Genomic DNA, 18762 nt, shown 5'->3' with positions numbered 1-18762 from the left:
TTTACTCCTTTTTACATGTATGTGGGCAATGGGGCTGAGGTAAACCTAATGAAGGGAGGGGGTAACCATGTCTGGGTTGGTGGGAGGAGGGGGAAGAGGAGAGGGGCCGTGACCAATGGCGTTAGTCTCAGTGGGGGTCAGGCTGGCGCCTGAGGTACCCCTCTGGTGTGACTGTGCAGAGGTGGCACTGGAGCCGAGAGGCTGAGGGAAAGAGAGAGGGAGAGAGAAAGAGAGAGAGAGTGGCCCAGAGTGAGAGGATGTGTGAAGTTTCTCTTCCTCCGCTCCCTGTGTAAACATGAAACCAGTAGTCGCTAACTAGAAAGTTATGAGACGTGCATGCTGAGAAGGACAATAAATTAGGGCTTTAAAACTCTGACACACTTTTCCAAACCACTGCTATACCTAGCAGCCAGATAACAAAGAGATGGAGAGCATTGGAAGAGGGATGCTGAGGACCTTGAGGATTTCCATAGAGCATCCTGTTCTGTCTCCCTTACACCACCTCTAATCAGGACACAGATGCAACACCGAGACTTCATCAAAAACAGGCTCCCTGGATACCGGTTATCTGCTAATTCTGCATGTTCTACGTAATTCACGGTCATCTGAACAAGTGGAATTTTGGTTATTGGGTACTGAGTCATGGACAACAAAGCACGAGGATGTGATGATACACACACATTTCCTCACGGAGCTGGTGAAATGAGACTCGCACAAGCTGAGATTAAAAGCAGGAATTTGTTTTCAATTAGTCATGCCGCGTATTCAACACAAAAAATATGCCCGTCAGAATATCCCCTGAGGTTTCAAAGAGCTCCTATTAAAAAAGGGAAACAATCAGGTGGTTGATTAGGGATGGTCAAACCTCCACGGCCCCTTTTCTTTTTATTAACCCTCAAAGAACAGCTCTGAAAGGAGAGAATCGAATAAGGAGAGATTAATACTAATTAAAATCCAGAGGACGGGACAGATAAAGAAAGGAAGTGTAACAGGAGGAAGGAAGGACTTTGCAGTGAAGGGACAAGGGCAGGAACCTTACAAGAGAATGGATCACTGGGTTTCTGATGTATCCTCTGTTAGACCTGGTAGAGATCACACAAGCAAGTTTAAGAGGCAGAGTGCAGGGCGTTTGGGTTCACCTGCAGACCCTGCTGAGAGCTTCTCCACAGGCTGGGTTATGGGTCAGTGCTACTCAGAAACACAACTCTCACTAAAAAGTTGTGTTTCTATCTGTTCTCACTCTGTTAGACTTTTCCCTTTTTCTTTCTGTTAGACTTTTCTCGTTGCATGGAGGAGAACTTCTACTCCACCATATGTCCTCATTCCTGTTTCTTACAGGTCAATTCCAATTTCTAAAAAACTCTAAATGTGTCAAACACATGCATCCGTGCTCAGCCGCCTGAGCATTTACCTGGGTGAGATATTCACTCGTTCACTGATGAGTCACTGTTTAAGAGCCTTAGCTGCACCTTTGATGTGAGAACTGTTGCTTTGTTTTTGCCTTTTGAAGTCATGGAATCATCACGAACGATGATTACACATGGCTCCTCCCGACGCATGGGCAACAGCTCGAGGAATTCTGTTTATGAAAGAAAGGTTTACAAGTATTCCACTGCACAGTTTATGTTCAAGATGTTCTTTGTGGAAATTGCTGCCATTTTGTAGCCAGTGGCAACCACAGTGGCTTTCTCATATATACTCTGTGATATTGACCAAGGCTTTAGAAGTCAAAAGTAGTTAAGGAGGATAAACTAACTGGAACATGTCAAGACACGTTTCTATTTGTGTTACAACCCCTCGGAGGGTACATGATCTCACCACCACCACAGACTTGGTATGAAATAACAAACATCTTTTCAGGAATTATACTCAGAACGTGGACTCCCCATAAATTTTCATTCTTCCACCAGAAACATTTGGCTACAATCTCTCTTTCAGATAGGCTTCCTCATCTGAATCTTTTATAATAGAAAGAGACTCCCTGCACTGCTGCTAGTTACGTTTGCAATCAGCCATTTAATGCAATCTAGAGGCACTTTGGTCTGTCACTAAGACTGAGGAAATATGACATGATGTTGATGACGACTTATAATGTGTCAAATCATTAGATAGTGCACAAGTGGTTACCCAAACTACAAAGAAACCCCACTACAATGGAAGTGAAGGGGATTTTGTTTGTGGTGATCATTGCAATGACAAAAAAGATTTAAAAATTCAACAACAACAGCACATTTTATAGGGCTTAATGATTAATCTGTCCATTATTTTTTTTCAAATGTAAGATAATAGTGAAAAATGACAATCAGATCCCAGGGTGATGTATTCAAATAGTTTCTTTTGTTCAGCCGATAGTCTAAAGTAATAAAGATATATAAATAAAAAGATATTCCATTTAAAAATAAAATGGGGATGTACATAATGTGAAATATTGCTTGATGAATGACTTGAAATTATAAATTGATTACCAAAATTGCTGTTGATCAACATAAACTTAATTTGCTGATTATTAATAAAAGCAATAATCATTGTTTCCATAACTTTGAATAATCCACTGAGCTCACTGTGAAAAGTTGAGTTACTTTGTACCAAATACATGAACAGTATGTTCTCTGGATTCTGCAGAGTAATGGGAACAGTGTGAAAAATGTTGCTATTGAACTTTTTAAATGTAATTTTTTTATCCTGTGGACAAAAATAAACCAAACCTTTTCACTAGAGGTGAGGTTAAAACCTTTTTTAATACATGCATGTGTAACTGACAAGAGATAAGTGTGTGATAACTGTGCCCTCATTAAGATAAAAGAGTGATTTTTGCCCAATGACATCAGTGCCAAGCCATAGGGACAAGAGGTCATGCAGGTGGCAAATCATCCAGTTTGTACACAACTGGATCTAATGATGTGTTGTGTGCAGGAGACAAAGGCTGGGTCCTCTGTGGCAAACTTAGAGGCCTTAAAAGGCATTCACTTGCATGCAGAGGAGGGTTTGTGTATAATAATGCTTTGGTGAAACAAACATGTGGAGCAGAATACGGGTGTCCAACACCCAGCATGTACCATCACTTCAATGAAAAGTGAGCCATAACTCATGGAAATGTGTACACAGTCACCTTCAATGCTTAACCCACCAAAGTACACGTGTTCTTACCACTCCCGCTAAAAGTCTGGGACTTTACAAATTTTCTCTTGGGATTCTCATCATCCAAGGGTGCAGTTCCCATGATAAAAGGCTCAAAGTTAGCTCCTACATGATATTTTACCAGTATTTTACCAGGCGTGGCAGTTACTACACCTTTTCTTTAGTTTGAGAAAGATGAGAGTATGAGAGCAGCTGTGTGTGGGTCAGAAAGGGGACAGACGGCGACATGATCAGAGTCTGCTGGGGAAGCTCTGCTCCTGTCACGGTGGTCCCCGGGCCTGATCCACTGAGGCTGGCCAGTCTTTACAAGGCCGCAGCCAGAGATGTCCTGCCAGCTTTATGGCAGCCGAGAGTACATGAGAACCATGTTAGAGGCAATGCGATCCTTTCTACAGGCCTGTAGACTCCTGTCCTCATGCTGTCTTACAGCGCACCGAGACGCCCTCTCCCAGCAAGAACAAAAACACACTTGCTCACAAACACACGTACTAGGACACAGATTCTGCACCACACAGCTGACTGTCTGACATGACAAAAACAGAATTATACCTTCCTCTTTTTAAAGGTCTCATGCTGTGTGTCTGGGTGAAAATTGAGCTTTTTCTATCTCTGTAAGCCGTGTTTCATGACCATCTCCTCTGCTGTAAATCCTCCATCCAAATGAATGTTTCATCTTTGAAGACAGCGAGAATTTATTTGGTGTCTTTCACAACTTAACATGAGACAGGCCAGCTCACAAGCAGGACTGACAGCAAGGACCCATTACCGCTGTCAGGATCTGAGTGTGTCATTATGCATGATTTGGAAAGAGTGGGAGTAGAATAAACAACATATGCTTCATCTTGACGGAAACAACTCTGATTGTCTCCGACGGAAAGGTAGAAAATATTTTGTGATTACAATCTGTAGAGGAGTACTTCACAGGAGCCAAAGATTACACAGTCAAACATAGTTTATAGCCCCTATAGCTGCTGCTGCTGGGACACCATAGAACTACATCAGTGCAACTATATGTGCTGTGTTTAAGTACTAAGCTGTGGTTTTCTTATGATTCTTTTCCCATCAAGTTGCTGTACCTTTCATAAAGTTAATAAAAGTTAATTTACATATTTTAGACGATAAATGCTTACATCTTTCATCACACCACACTGCTGATTGTAAATTTTGACTCACCATCAGAGACAAATCCCTCCATCTTCTCCTTAAAGGGCTGGAGGTGTTCCTCTGATGAGTTAGTACACACCTTCTGTACGTCCCTCTCACAAGCTGGGAGAAGGAAGAGGATAAAAAAAGTGGGTAAAAGAGGTTAATGACTTATGAATAGAAGGAATGGAAGATTTAAACCACAAGGAGAAAGGAAGCAAAAGTGTTCAAATGTTAAAGTGATTCAGGAATAAAAAAAAAAATTTAGATTAAAGAAAACACTTCGAAATTAGGTCTCTGAAAAATGTAGTGAGGAGAAATGTGTTTGAAACAAGCGTTGGTTGTCTTCCAATTGAGAATGCAGTTCCTTAATGTTAATACAGGCAGGTTAAAATGCAAACAATACTAAAATATTCATCTGTTTCAATTATGAGCCTCAGTGACAAGCCTGAGACACACTCCTCTAAATAAATGATGAGAAGGACAGCGATGAGGAGGACACAAAACTGCAGGAAATTTGAATTTACTTGAGTTGTAAACAGCAGCAGTGACTGTATTCTGTCCTTATAAGCGAGGTCTGAATGTGTTTGTGCAGCAGATCTGTTTGCTGTTTGTGGATGGCTTTTCTTCACGTTGCCAAATGACCCAACTCACACCAGCTCAGAGGAAACAGCAGTGACTGAGCGTGTTCCAGCCGAACCTTCCCAATTTCCTCTCTGTAACTGTAAGACTGGGATTACCATACGCACAGATGCCTCGTGGAAGAAACTTTGGCACATTCGTCCAACCTGTAAGTCATTAATGGCTGCAATAAATACCGTAACTTGCTTATGACTACATAGCTAAACAGTTCTGCAACACAACAAGAGCATTAACGGGTCTGGCCGCCGTCTCACTTCGCTGCGTCGCTGCTTTTAGATCTGAGTTTGGTTCTCACATGTTTGCATGTGGAGCCGTTGCACCTGCAGCTCGGTAAACTCAAGTCTATTACATCTCTCATTTATTGGCTGTCTTAATAAATCAAAGGAGTAAATGTCTGAGCTTTAAAAATCGAGGAGTAACTGTGAACAGGCTCAAAGTCTGGATTCCAGGACATTTTTAACAGTTATCAAAATCAAAAACAGAAATCGGCAACCATACAAACATGACAACCAAAATATCCTGTTTGGACAAACCACGTTTTCTTACCAGAAATCCCCCTACTCAAAAGAAGCCATTAAAACAGTGTTCAAAACAGCAAGTCTACAATTTAGAGGTGGCTCGCTTCCAAATGTGGTCCAGACAGCAAAGGCCACAAGGAGGAAGCCCACAAAAACACAGCAGCTGTAAAGAATAAAAACTAAAAGCTCTGGTTTGGGACATTGTCTCAGAGTGATAATACATTTTGGAGGAGTGTGTTCAAGAGAAGGGTTTCCTGCAAGAGAATGACTGATGCTGTGTGCTGTGTATGTGCTTAGAATTTAAGGACTTTAGGAGAAATCTGAAGCCAAATGTGTGTCAATGGAGCAGTGAATGTTGATATGTTGTTGGACAAGCCAAGATAAATCAGAGGCAGTTAAATATGTTTTCATGTCAAATATTTTTCAGTGTCTAAAATCATTGTGACCTCATCTCTGCTTGTATGGACTGAAAGAAAAGTTATCTTCTTCATCTAAGTTTACAGTCCTAATTATGTTTGCTGTATTTTCATTACAATATGTATTTATTATCATTTATTATCATTTTTGAGTAAAGGTGTAAATTACTTCTATGAAAATATGAGTCAAAATTAGCACATTTTTATCCTATAAAATAAGCAAAGATTTTGAGTTCATGTAACATTCAGACTAATCACCACAGTAGGAATAAACAGGAATGATTTAAAAATGACACTGACTCAATAATTCAAATGCAAATGCTAGATATAGTATATAGTAGCATGACTTACTGTAATATAATTATTGATATATTTACTTGATAATATGATTCGTGAAAAGTTAGATAGTTGTCACTATTTGCAAATAGGAGACAGAATGGATGTCCATGGTAGTTTTTATCTGAATTGTCAGTTAAGTTTATATTTGGACTAGTTAGAAGTTAACTATACAATATGAAAAAACATTCTTATATGTGTAGATACCAAAATTAACATTGTATGTAGTAAAACAATTAAAGAAGTGTACATTAAATATCTACATATACACTGTATGTCAAACTAATGATGGATTTTCCTGTTAAAAGTCTGATCCAAAATATATATCAATCAATATATCAATGTTGACTAAAATTATGAGAGAAGTTCACTGTATATGTCTAATATATCTAATGCTCCACACTGTATCAAACCTTTTACTGTAGAAATAATGTGCCATATATTATGTCAAGGGAAGAATTGTGATCCGTCATGGAACAGATATCATGCAGCTGCTTCCTGTTTGTTACAAGTGTGGATAATCAGCTTTGTGTTGTGTGAAACACAAAGCTGATTATCCAATTTACAACAATAACTGCACTACAGTCTGATGCTGCTGATGGCACAGTTTGTCCCATCAGGATCTGAATAGCCACAGGAAACTTTTTTCCCACCACAGACAGACTGGATCATGATGGGAGCCACATCACTGATGTTTAAAGACCTACCACTGTCACTTAAAAAGGACAGCAGATGACATTACGGATGGCGGACTCAGCATCTTTTCAACTAGGATGCTAATGTAGCCTGTGTCTAGACATTATTCAATTTATTGACATTATTCAAATCATTAAACAGGGCACTTTGAGATTTTTGCACTGCCTTCTGATGGACATTCACTGACTGATTGAGTGTTTTGTGAGAGCAAAATGTGTAAACACATCCAACCAGAACAACAGACACAAAGGGCCACAGAGTGGGGATAAACAGGCTGAATCAGAGCTGATATCCTAAGGCATTCAAGCAACACCTACAAATATGTATCAACATCTCCAGGAGAACAGTCAGGGATTCAACCAGCTATTGTGTAATATGAGGTAACATGACAACAGTTGTGGGTTAAGGGGGCGGCATGTGGTGGTGGCGAAGTAAACGGGAAGAAAAACAAACACGTGATCCAAAGGTTTTTACCCTGTGTGGTTTGTAGAATGGGTGACTTTGATGTCAATATGTGCTTATGATTTTACCGCAGTAAGCAAGAGCCCCCACTGCAGGAATTCACTGCACACAAATAAAAAACAATGCACAACTGTGTGGTGTGGATGAGAGAAAATGCTTATACGGTAAATGGTGAGGCTGCACCACACCACAAGATCAGCAAACTAGTTGTTTGATGTCTCAAAAAATGTGAACAAATATTGCCCTAACGCCCCACCACCTCCCCTGTCTGCATCACCATGAATGCTGACGGAGCAAACAAGTGGCAGCAACAACAGGAAGAGGCGCAAACGGAAATCCATGACGTCAGAAAGGGTGAACGAAATCTTAAATCATCGTTCGCTTAATTTCCAAAGACTTGTCTTGTCTTTGATTTTGTACATTTTTCTGTTGAACTGCAGTTCCAACTAATAATTCACTGGGTTTTTTTTTTTTCAAATACAAGTTCTTTTCAGTTTTACAAATACCTGCATGTAGAATCAGACAGTAATCCACGCACGCCCTGTTATAAAAAACATTTTCTGGAGAGGCTTTGGAAAATACTTTATATTTTACAGTCTTTGTACCGTTCATCAAAGGTTAAACCAGTACAGTGCTCCTGGTCTTGGCATGTTCCAGTTATTTATACCTGGAAAGTGAATTCTCTCACTGATCCCCAATTATCTACAATTCCGAGCAGACTGTCAGACTTCCAGCTCTCCCCTTTTCTGCAGGATGAAACTATTCCAGCGAGGAGCCTGCCTGAGTACGGAAAGGTAAGTCCCTCTCTCCCCTTTCCATTCCTCATAAATCAACCTTTATCCTTCTCCTACATTTTTGCTGTGCTGACAGGTAAATGCAATCAGGCCAGACTTAGAAGATGAGGTGGAGCATTAACCCGTGCTCAGGTTTTCACAGTCATTCTACTGCAATTATCTGCATTTGTCATACCAGCTCAACATGTGAATGATCTCTTTTGGTATTTATTGACAATTAAGAGGCAACCATATCTAGCCCTTTCATTTGCAATCAACCGGTTACAAAAAAATACCCAAATTCAGCATCATATTTGTCTTGTTTGGTCAGAAGAGTGGTGACAGCACTTCTTTACACATGGCGCTCTGAGTGGAGTCTCCGTTGTAAAACAGACCTCAGGCTAAAGGCCCTGCCTGAAGCTGACGTTAAAGGCCATTTAAAATCAGGACACTGTCTGATTTGCCACAGTGATGAATGTCTAACCTGGGCCAGGCCTTCTGTGAAACACTAAACTCCCCTGAGCAGCAAATGAGCTCTGACTGTTTCTTTTTATTTGATCCTATTTCATTCGGTAGCGTCCCTGCCTCTCTGTCCAGTACAATTACACAGCACTTAAAGAGATCTTTATGTAGGTACTCAACGGTCTGAAAGTGGTCATCTGAAAATGAAACTTCAACTACAATTAGCTGTGATGTAGACCAACTTCTACAGGATTTTTAAGTTCAAGCTAATTTGAAATTTAGGCGCAATTTGGAAAAGCACTGGAATACAATCATTGTTGAATGAAACAGAAAAGATATTTGTCTCTATGGGAGCTGAGAGTCCTACAGTAGGTTTAGATTCTTGTGGCCTCCCACTCATCCCTCACCCCTTGGGGGGAGCACAGAGAGAGGTCATCACCCTCTCCCCAAACAGGAAGCCCCATCAAAAGAGGATCATGTTTCTGCACAAGCAAGAGGGCAGCCGAGCGGACGGGGACCCGCTCCTGAGCATCGCTTCTGACTAGTCGCTGCACAAACACACACACACACACACACACACTTACACACACACATACACATGCAACGACGCACAGAAAGTCATTACTGCTGTGCACACTCATGCAGATTTACATAGTTTTCTCTGTGTGCATGTCTCATATAAATCTCATACAAATACTCTGTCAGTATGGAAGAAGAGGCTAAACTGGGAGGGACGGATTTCTGTCTGGTGTGTTAGGACCGAGTCTCCTGACCTTTGACCCAAGGCTGGAGGGCAAGACACTGGCAATCGCTGCAGTCGCCACCTCAGGATCAGGTGAGGGGCAGACAGGCTTGCTTGTGTAAGTCAAAAGGAGAGACTAAACTGAGCTGTGATTCAGCGTTAGCCTCGGTGTCAGACAAAATTCATAATGTGGATGGAAGTGATCTGTGTTAGCTTTATAATTAAGACCAGTTGCTTTCTTTAGGCTGGTTTATAATAGCCAGGCATAAATATTTATTTCTGGCGGCTGAAGAGGATAAAAATGGTGGGAGTCATAGGTGGAGCTCACCAAACATCTAGAATCCAACACTCGCCCTGTGATGCTAATACCCCTGAGGACTACTGTGCCAGACTGTGCTGCAACAGAGATCAAATACGAGGGCCCTTATGTTGCATTTATTGTCTTCAGGTCTTCCATTTTTCCTAATAAATGAGTGACAGCTTGAGTACTTTAGTAGACTCTTTGTATTTTTCCCCCGGGTCAGAGAGGAGAGGGCTTTAACAGCGATCTAAAAAACGTAGGGGAGAGCTGCAGAGCAAATCTAATTGCTTTCATATGCCGTATTATTGGTTGATTTAAATAACCACAGACACCAGGGGCACTGGGGGGGCATCGCCTTTAACCTACGCATGGCCCTGGCCAAGACTGACTGACTGGCTGGCTGGTTGGGTTACTGAGTGGCTCGGCGCCCGTGACACTTTGAGCACAGAGCATTAAAAGAATGTTTACTTATTCATCTGCCAATTATTACTCTGATGCTTCCTCAATTATCTGGAATTTACTTTTTGGATATTTATCCTGCTTTTAAAGTGCTCAGGAGACAGAAATCGATGAAAAGTTGCTTCTTCAGCTAGCTACTGTGTCATTTGTACTGAAAAACAGGAGAGGTTGCAGTGTTCTGACGACATGGCCGGAAAGTCCCTGAATGCACCTGTAAACCTCTCTGCACAGGGCAAGAAGAGCACTTTTAAACTACTCTGGTTAAAGTGTGATGTTAATGTATGCAATTACACTGACAATGAAATAAAGATGACCTGAGCAATAAAATGCAATGTGGTGTGCAGTTTAAGTCACAGAGGTACTTTGTCCTACCAGTCAAATCTCTCTTCAGCTTCCTGATGTCCTTAGCGAGGTCATCAAACTTGACCTGGGCAGCCTGGAAGAAATCCTGAGGCTCCGGCAAAGGGAACACACTCTTATCTGTACCGGCATGCTAAAACAAAAACAGACAAGCAAACAATAAAAACCAAACATAAAATATACAAGTGTTAACTAACAAATGTTTTAAGAGTGTACATTTTTGCCCGTCGGTACTTTACCTTGTCAAAATTACGCAGGTAGTATAAAGCCACATAATCCAGCAAATTGATACGATTGTCCTGAAGAAGAAATCATATTAATGTGATATGAATATGGATAATGGGATATTATTGTACTTTGGGAACATTTTTCAGTATTAAATCATATGATGTATGTTACCCTGCTCTTGACATCCTTTAGTTTGGGGAGGATCTCTAGTCCAAAGCCATCAGCTTGACCTCTAGTCCTGTTCCCTCCGTTCATATAGTTCCCAAAGGCCAGAATAAGACCCATTACATCCTGCAAACTGTTGCACTCTAGCAGCGACTGATACAGACACACACACACACACACACACACACACACACACACACACACACACACACACACACACACACACACACACACACACACACAAGCACACAGAGTTTATGGATCAGTAAACACTGAAGTAGCATTAGTGACACTTCTCTAAAGCACTGTTTGTTGACACGATGTTCTTACTTTGCAGACATTGGAGATGATGTCCACCTTACAATGGATGGAGGAGATGGTATCAAGGAACACTGACTGGAAGATGATGCAGTGAGCCCGGCCCTCAAAGTCGGGAATCTGGGAGAGCTCATAGAGAAACCTGGAAAACAAGAGGGGAGGAGGAGGGGGCGGTCGAAGAGAATGGGGTGTGATGTGTTATGACAGAATTAAACAAAATGTCTAACAGGAAGAACTATTTTGGGTCCTTGGCAGGCCGTGCTTCCCCATGAAGGGCAGCTGAGTCAATGTTCACAGTAAGGCATGAGTGGTGCTGCTCGGCTGGGTTTGAAAGGTCTACGGGGTCGGGTGGAGGGAAAGCAGCGAGCGGCGCACAGCGATTGATCAAAGGTAGCTCTGGCCTGATGCGGGACGACTTATGTAAACAGTGCCGTGTCGGAGGGGAGCGGAGCGGTAACATCCTGGGTGATTAGGCCCTACTGATGGAGGTAGACACTGAGTAGGGATGACTCAGGCAGCCGTAGTGACAGCTCTGGTCAAACATAGAAATAGGGAGGCCAGGCTGAGCGGCACTGCTGGGTCCAGGCCTCGTTAACCGGCCCGGACTACTTAACCCTGACAGGATGTAACTACTGAAGCAATGTCCATAAATGTGCAAATGTGCACACTTTCAAGAAAATATGTAAGACTTTGAGTAAATTAATAGTAGATCCCAAGATAATAGTTAAAGTGGTTTGACCAATATCTAAATAAGACTTATTTATCTTTATTGCACAAAAACTTCCAAATAATCATATATGTCCCTACTAATCATACTGGAATTATGTCATGGTGTTTGCATTAATTGATCAGTCTTGTGAAATCTCAGAGCCACAAGTGAATTCATATTTAACATTTCTGCTAATCTAATTCTCAGCACCTCAGGCTCACCTTTATTTCTTTGATAAGTGCAGGCAGGTTTATTATGACTCGGGATTATATAATGTTGTTTGTGGAGTGCTATAAAATGTTTGAACTTTGGTAGAAGTGATCTTACTGTTCAGGTTTGTCCAGCAGTTTGACTTCATCTTCTACTGATTTCTCATAATGTCTCTTGATCTTGTCCATCTCATCAGTAGTGGCCCTCTAATCAAGAGACATAACACACAGATATGTTCAGTGAGAGAAAGACTGTAGAAAGTGTTGCCATGTAAGATGCTGCACAGTAACAAAAAATCTGTTAGCGCTGACAATAAGACTTGTAAAATTCATTTGTAGCAATAACAATAATTAGGTTCAGTCTCTGTTTTCTTTAAACCTGTCAAATGACTTTACAACTGCATACTTGCTGCTATTTTATTATGTTAGACAGACTTCTCCCACATACTTACATTTTCGTACAAAGCTTCAATGGTCTCCAAATCCACCACAGAGTTGTCCACAGTAAGAACAGCTGGAACAGTAAAGTCAATATTCATCAAGCTTATAAATGGATAGAATCTTAGCCAAAGCCTACTCCCTTTTAAGCGCAGCCAGTCCTTGAAGAACTAATTTGTTTTTCCAACTAGGGATGCAAAATCAGGATAGTCCTGTAATTTTGTTAAATGTTGGTTAAGAGCACTTTAATATTTGTAATAAACTATATGGTAAGACCTCCTACATTGGGGGCAGAATAAAAACATAAATTGCAGTATGAGGAGAAAAAAAAGGAACACCTTTACCAGCAACCAAAAAAACACATCATCCAATCCCCATGTAGTTGAATTACACACCTAATTTAGGATATTAGCTTGAGGGAGTGTGGCTTGGCTGTGGGGCAGATATACAAGGCAGATTGGGTTTGGGACCACAGCGATCCTCTCCTCCTCTCTCCTGTGAAGCCCCTCACCACAACTCAATACAGAAAGCCTGAAACTGGTTAAGCTCTGAGTCTGCAGCTAGAACCACAAGGGGAGTGAGGCAGGAGAAAATGAGCTGAAACGGTAAAGGACGAAGGGGAAAAGGTGGGAATATAGGTTGGTGGACATCATCATTTAGACATGGGGAACTGGGGAAAAGCACTAAGAAATGGCTCAAGGGAGAGAGATGCTGCTTCATCTTTGCCTAGAGGCTGCATGTTTGTTTAGCCTGCCTCAAACTGTAAACATTACAGAGTGCACGGAGGGCAGAGTGTTGAAGACAGCAGAAAAAGAGAAAGGGGACTCCTGTTCTGTGTCTGAGAGGTGTCACAGGTTTATGGCTCTGTGGGGGAGGAGGGGAGGGATGGCTCCAGTGCTCCTGGATCAGCTGACAGTTGTCTGGTTGGTGTCAGCCAAGGAACGGCTGCGTACCACCTACCGCTCTCAAATCAGTCACTAGATGTGACGAGCCATCACTGTCACCGAATACAGTCGCACATCAGGATTTCCAGGCCATTAAGAAGGCATGACGAAGCAATTAAATCAAAATTACAATAAATAAGTCAATGTTTTCAGTGTTTTAAAGGCTTGGGGGAAACCTATGCTTTTTGTGCATTGGTCAAATTATGAATATATAAGTAAGTGTCAAAAGTTGGCATCAGAAGCTTCAAATCAGATTCTTGTTTTGGGTTTAAATCAGTTCAGTTACATATTTGGATGAAATAAGTATATAGCACTTTAAATACTGAGGCATTTGATTTTGGATTTGCTTTTTAAGTTTGGAAAAAATATCAAATAGAAAAAAGGTTTATAGCAATGAACAGAAAAAAAGTGTGATTTTGGTTTCAGTGCCAAAACTCTTGTACCGTTCTGGCACAGGTCAAATGAAACATTTCTAACACTACGCTACTGCTTCCAGCTAACAAGGTAATACTTTGCATTCTGGTTCCCAGCTGTTCCTGTTGCAGGGAAGCTGTCAATGTGGTCCCAATGTCTGGATCAGAGGGAACGCTGGAGGTCCATTTCCTACATCTTATTAGAGTGGATTATTCAGTCCCTCAGCCATGCAGCCGTCAATCACACACCAAAGGGGGGCCTGCTCCAGTGTGCACAGGAGCACTCTGATCCGAGGGGAGCCGGATATCTCTCCACACCGACAGATCAAAGCCTGCCTGCCAACCGCCTCACACCCTCTCCTTCCACTTTTCACTCATCGGCTTTGGTGTGGAAGGGCATGTGTGGCGTGTGAACATGTGTGTGTGTGTGTGTGTGTGTGTGTGTGTGTGTGTTTGTGTGCGTGCGTGCGGTGAGGTGAGGTAGTGTGTGGGGGAGAGCCTCCCTTTGCCCTTGAACCATGGTGGCCCTTGAGGTCCCCCAGTCACTCTGGCGGGTGCAGTTGACCCCCTCTCCCTTAACCGGAGTGCTGCTTTCTCTACTACCCTCCTTCCCTCTCTCTCTCCCTCCCTAGTAGCTCTAATTACATTACATGTCCCATGTCCTTTTAATTTGGCAACAAAGGAGAGGTAAGCAGGCGAGGCCAGGGACCAGAGCCCTTAGAAGTGCTTATTAAGGCGCTGTCCTTCATTGTCAGATTCAAATTGTCCATTTTACTTACACCTCCCATTAAGACGCAAGGAAACAGGCTCACGCTGGGTGTGAGTGGGCTTTTTTTTTTTTAACCAAACCATCTACACAAACTGACAATGGTTCAGAGAGGAAAAGGCTGAAAGGAAAGGAGAAATCTAAACAAATAGGTACTGGTCTCATGTGCTGTTTGGCTTGTGTTTGAGGTGGTTTTATATGGTAGCTCGGTGTCTGCAAACTGCGGAAGGTGGTTTTGTACATGCTTAGATCATTAGTGGGGTGTCAGTCCCATTAGGCTTGTGGAAACCGTCACTGGCTACAATAAACAGATCTGCTGGCCGCATGCTCAGACTAGCAGGCGGCAGGCACTCTCCGCTACAGTCCCAGGACAGGACCAATTCCTGGCCTATCTATGCTGTCCTGTCCCCAACACACATATTATATGTTTACACACATATACACCCATTTACACACACACACACACACACACACACCCACCCACACACGAATGTCTGCATTTTCCACACAGCAACCGAGCATGCAATCAATCCATGCAGTTCTTCAAATGAAGGAGAAGGCAGTTTGATTTTAACCAGTGCAGTAGAGATTTCAAGCAGCCTGACAGAAAAATTGAAAGTCTACTTTCATCCCAGCTTTGTCATCTCTTATTCTGACAAATCGAGCCATTTACTTTCCCACTGTGGTAACTGGAAAAATCATCCACATTCCACTTGAAACAGAAATTAATCAAAAAAAAAAGTGTCTCTTGTTACAAATTAGTAGCTGTCATGGGTAGGAAATTATTCTCCACTGCTGGGCTCGCTATCTCAGCTCTAAAAATAACTCCATCTGTATTTCATCACCAGCTATCCTCAATTTATTTGTAAATGGGACTGTAAATTCAGTTTATTACTAAGGAACTGAAATAAGAGCTCTTTCCTCGAAAGAGATTAAAATGATATCATACTCCCCACAAGCTTCTAGACATATTGAAGACATTCTGATATCAGAAAATATTTCTCACCTTGCTGAATATCCTTCATCTCCAGGTGCAGGCTCGATATGAGGATGCCAACTGCTTGTGAACGCTTCCCATCCAGCAGCTTGATGATCTGGAAAAACAGAAATAATTGACACTGTTAAGCTTTACAAATATTAGAAGGATTCAGTGTAAAACCAACAATTTGCATTTCAGTTTCCAAAGGCTTAACCTCACTGATTAGCATATAATTTAAAGCTTTCATTTCTTTAGGTTAACAGGATAGTGATTCATTATTCATGTGTATTCATTTACACCATGTAATGTGATGCTGGTTACGAATGCTTCATATAATACCCAGAGTGTTGACTGTGAATTACATTATCATCAATTCTATTAATTAACCAGTAACATTAAACTAAGTGAGGAACAGATGGTGAATAAAAACTCATTTCTGTGAAGAGAGGTCAGGTAAAAAATCACTTAGTCACTTCCCCGACGATGGAGTCACAATATAGATGGCGAGTGAGACAGAGCAATGTTTAGTCTAAATCAGTGGTTCTCAAAGTGACCTTGAGAGGGTTCCAGGGGGTCCCAAGCAAAGAGGGGAATGATTTATTTTCACTATAATTCCATCCATAAGTAACACAGTGACAGACTGTATGATTATGTTGGTGATAAGTTTAATACGCTTTCTGTAATAAAACACCTAAAAGCAAAAATATTATCAGATAGGGGTCTGAGGTGTAATTTGTGTCAGTCTAGGGGTCCCCGACGTGTTTGAGAACCGCTGCTCTAAGTGGCTTTGCAAATCATCTGGATTGACCCAAATGAGCAGACTAATCAACACACGTTGTCATAACCCATCATCGTGACGACCGGGAAATGCGGAGCACGCACACATATAGCCAGGACACACTTTTGTGAAGTTACATCCACAAGGGAGCAGAGTTAAACTGAAATGCACCTCCTCCAGTTTGCCCAAGAACATGTGTGAGATATAATCAAAAAATATCAAGTCGCAGTGAAAGTACAAAGGCAAAAGTGGCACCATAAAAGGACAGTCTAGAAGAGCAAGGCAAAGAGAAGCAGGACTTTTATAACAAACTATAAATTCACAGGATTTTTATTTGTGCCTACACATGGTCACAATTACTTATGACTGAATTAGCCGTAAAGCCAGAGAGAGTTTTGGCAAGGTAAAGCCCCGCTCTAAAAGTTAATGTGTCAGGCTTCTTCATTAGGTATTATGGCGTTGTCGGCTACTGGGCTGTCCAGTGGGAGCTGGAGAGCAGAAGCCTTAGAAGTGGGTATTGCATTACATGGCGTTAGTGGGTGCCATGCTGCTTCCAGCTCTATTACCTGGATCACTGGGGATCTCCCACTCTGGGGACTTGAGATGGCTGAGTACCAGGCTTTCCCAACACCTCTAATTAACCACTTTGGACGGGTCACACTAAAAGCAGCCCAGGAACCCTTCTCGCTCACTGTGGCTGCAGAACTTGCCAATTAGCCTAAACAGTTAACTTAATGAGAAAAGACAACTGATGCTGGATGCTTGGTTTCAGACACGCAAACAGCTTGGGTAAAGTGGAGGCAGCCGTGCGATGCTGATGCTGAGACAGGTAGACATCAACAGCTAGCTGCTCCCTCCTGTGGACAAAAAGAGAAAGTGTTTATCTTGTAGAAAGCACTCTTGAGGCTTTCTGCTAACCGCTGTGGACACTTAAGTAACACAAAAAGGTCAAAGAAAAGTGGAGAGAAAAAGCGAGCTGGCTAAGAAAATAAATAAAATGATGGAAGGAGACACTGTGAGTGTCTGTGGTTTGAGCTGAAGCAGGTGGCTGATGTTAGGCGCGGTGGGCAGGGTAAAGCAGGTTCAGAGCGGAGCATAGTTTACACAGCCACGGCTGAACAGCCAGCCTGCTCCGCGGTGACTGTCTGTCTGACTATCTGTCTGGAATCACCCAGGCAGATGTTACAATAACAACTGGATCAGGACTTTCCATCAATAACCACCTACAGCACACTCAACAACCCCTGTCTCACCCAGCGGTGTTAATCTTACACCCACTCTCCAACGTCATAGCCAGGATTTCAAATATGTCTTTAATAAACGCACTATGATTGCTCATAAGTCATTCCCATAAACCGGTTAAAGTCATTGTTTGTTTAAGGAGATCCGCTATGTATAAACTTGATACAGGTTTGATTTATATGGGTAGAGGAAATTGCCGTTTTGTGTTTACTGGTGTGCATATTTGCACAAATACAAACTCAAGAGCTGAGCTCAATTGATTTCTTCATCTCCATCCCTCCCTCCTCATCCCTCAATCAAGAATGCACCGGCATGCCCATCCTCTGCTCCCCCACCCCTATAGGTGCCCTTCATCGCCTCTTCCAGCCAGTGGGAGTGAAGCCACATGCCTGCAATTATACCCCCGGTCCAGTCCGGTCCGGTCTCCTCTACTTTGATATGTTAATCAGCAGAGAAAGAAGGGCTCCAGAGTAAACAAGAGCTTTGATTTTTTTCTGTGGCACACATGATAAAGATTAACTCACTCATGTAGGCATCGGCTACATCCCCCAAGTTTAAACTTTTGGCGTGTGGAGTTGTTGGAAAGCGGGGAAGTGGCTCATATGCATAATGTACACACACATTCCTTTCCCTCCCACTCATCTCCTCTCACTGCACGGAGCCCCCGGGGCTGTGGTGTTAGCATGATCTGGCAACACTTTCTGAGCAAGTGCATAATGACTTGTGAGGATGTGCTGTCATCACACACATACACACACACACACACACACACAAACGGGAAAAATACACACATTGGTGCATATACAAACACAAACAGATACAAACAAACAGGCACATACCGAGTAAATTAAACACACTTTCCCTCAGATGGCTCAATGGCAAGATTACAAGTGAGTGAGCAGACACTGACAGAGACAGGTCATCTGCATTGAGTGTTGATTGGTATTGGTAGTCACGCAGAGAGAGAGTCTGGTCTGATTTTGCAGTAATGTTGAGGTCCTTAACCTCTGGCTCGGGCCCAAATTCATGAAACTTCTGAGAATTACACTGCTTTTAAGAACCAAATTAGGAACAAAACAATTGAAGAAAGCACATACAAAAAAATCTGTCTCTTAAATTTGATGC

The 18762-nt window shown here is 42.1% G+C and overlaps 1 protein-coding gene across 1 annotated transcript in view; it reads right to left on the bottom strand.

The window, feature by feature from the left end:
• The window catches only part of LOC128375222 (formin-like), a 35440-nt gene that overhangs the window by 6834 nt on the left and 9844 nt on the right, over positions 1-18762 (bottom strand). The window contains exons 6-13 of the mRNA XM_053335513.1: positions 15645-15732; positions 12530-12591; positions 12196-12284; positions 11172-11301; positions 10848-10994; positions 10688-10747; positions 10461-10581; positions 4312-4404 (exon numbers count right to left, since the gene is read on the bottom strand). Coding sequence (XP_053191488.1) covers positions 4312-4404; positions 10461-10581; positions 10688-10747; positions 10848-10994; positions 11172-11301; positions 12196-12284; positions 12530-12591; positions 15645-15732 — 790 coding nt within the window. The remainder of the gene's footprint in view (positions 1-4311; positions 4405-10460; positions 10582-10687; positions 10748-10847; positions 10995-11171; positions 11302-12195; positions 12285-12529; positions 12592-15644; positions 15733-18762) is intronic.

This window comes from Scomber japonicus, chromosome 16 (assembly GCF_027409825.1).
Source record: "Scomber japonicus isolate fScoJap1 chromosome 16, fScoJap1.pri, whole genome shotgun sequence".
In the NCBI taxonomy this organism is placed as follows: Eukaryota; Metazoa; Chordata; class Actinopteri; order Scombriformes; family Scombridae; genus Scomber; species Scomber japonicus.
The sequence above is the reverse complement of the archived record's forward strand: the minus strand, read 5'-3'. Positions and strand labels throughout refer to the sequence as shown.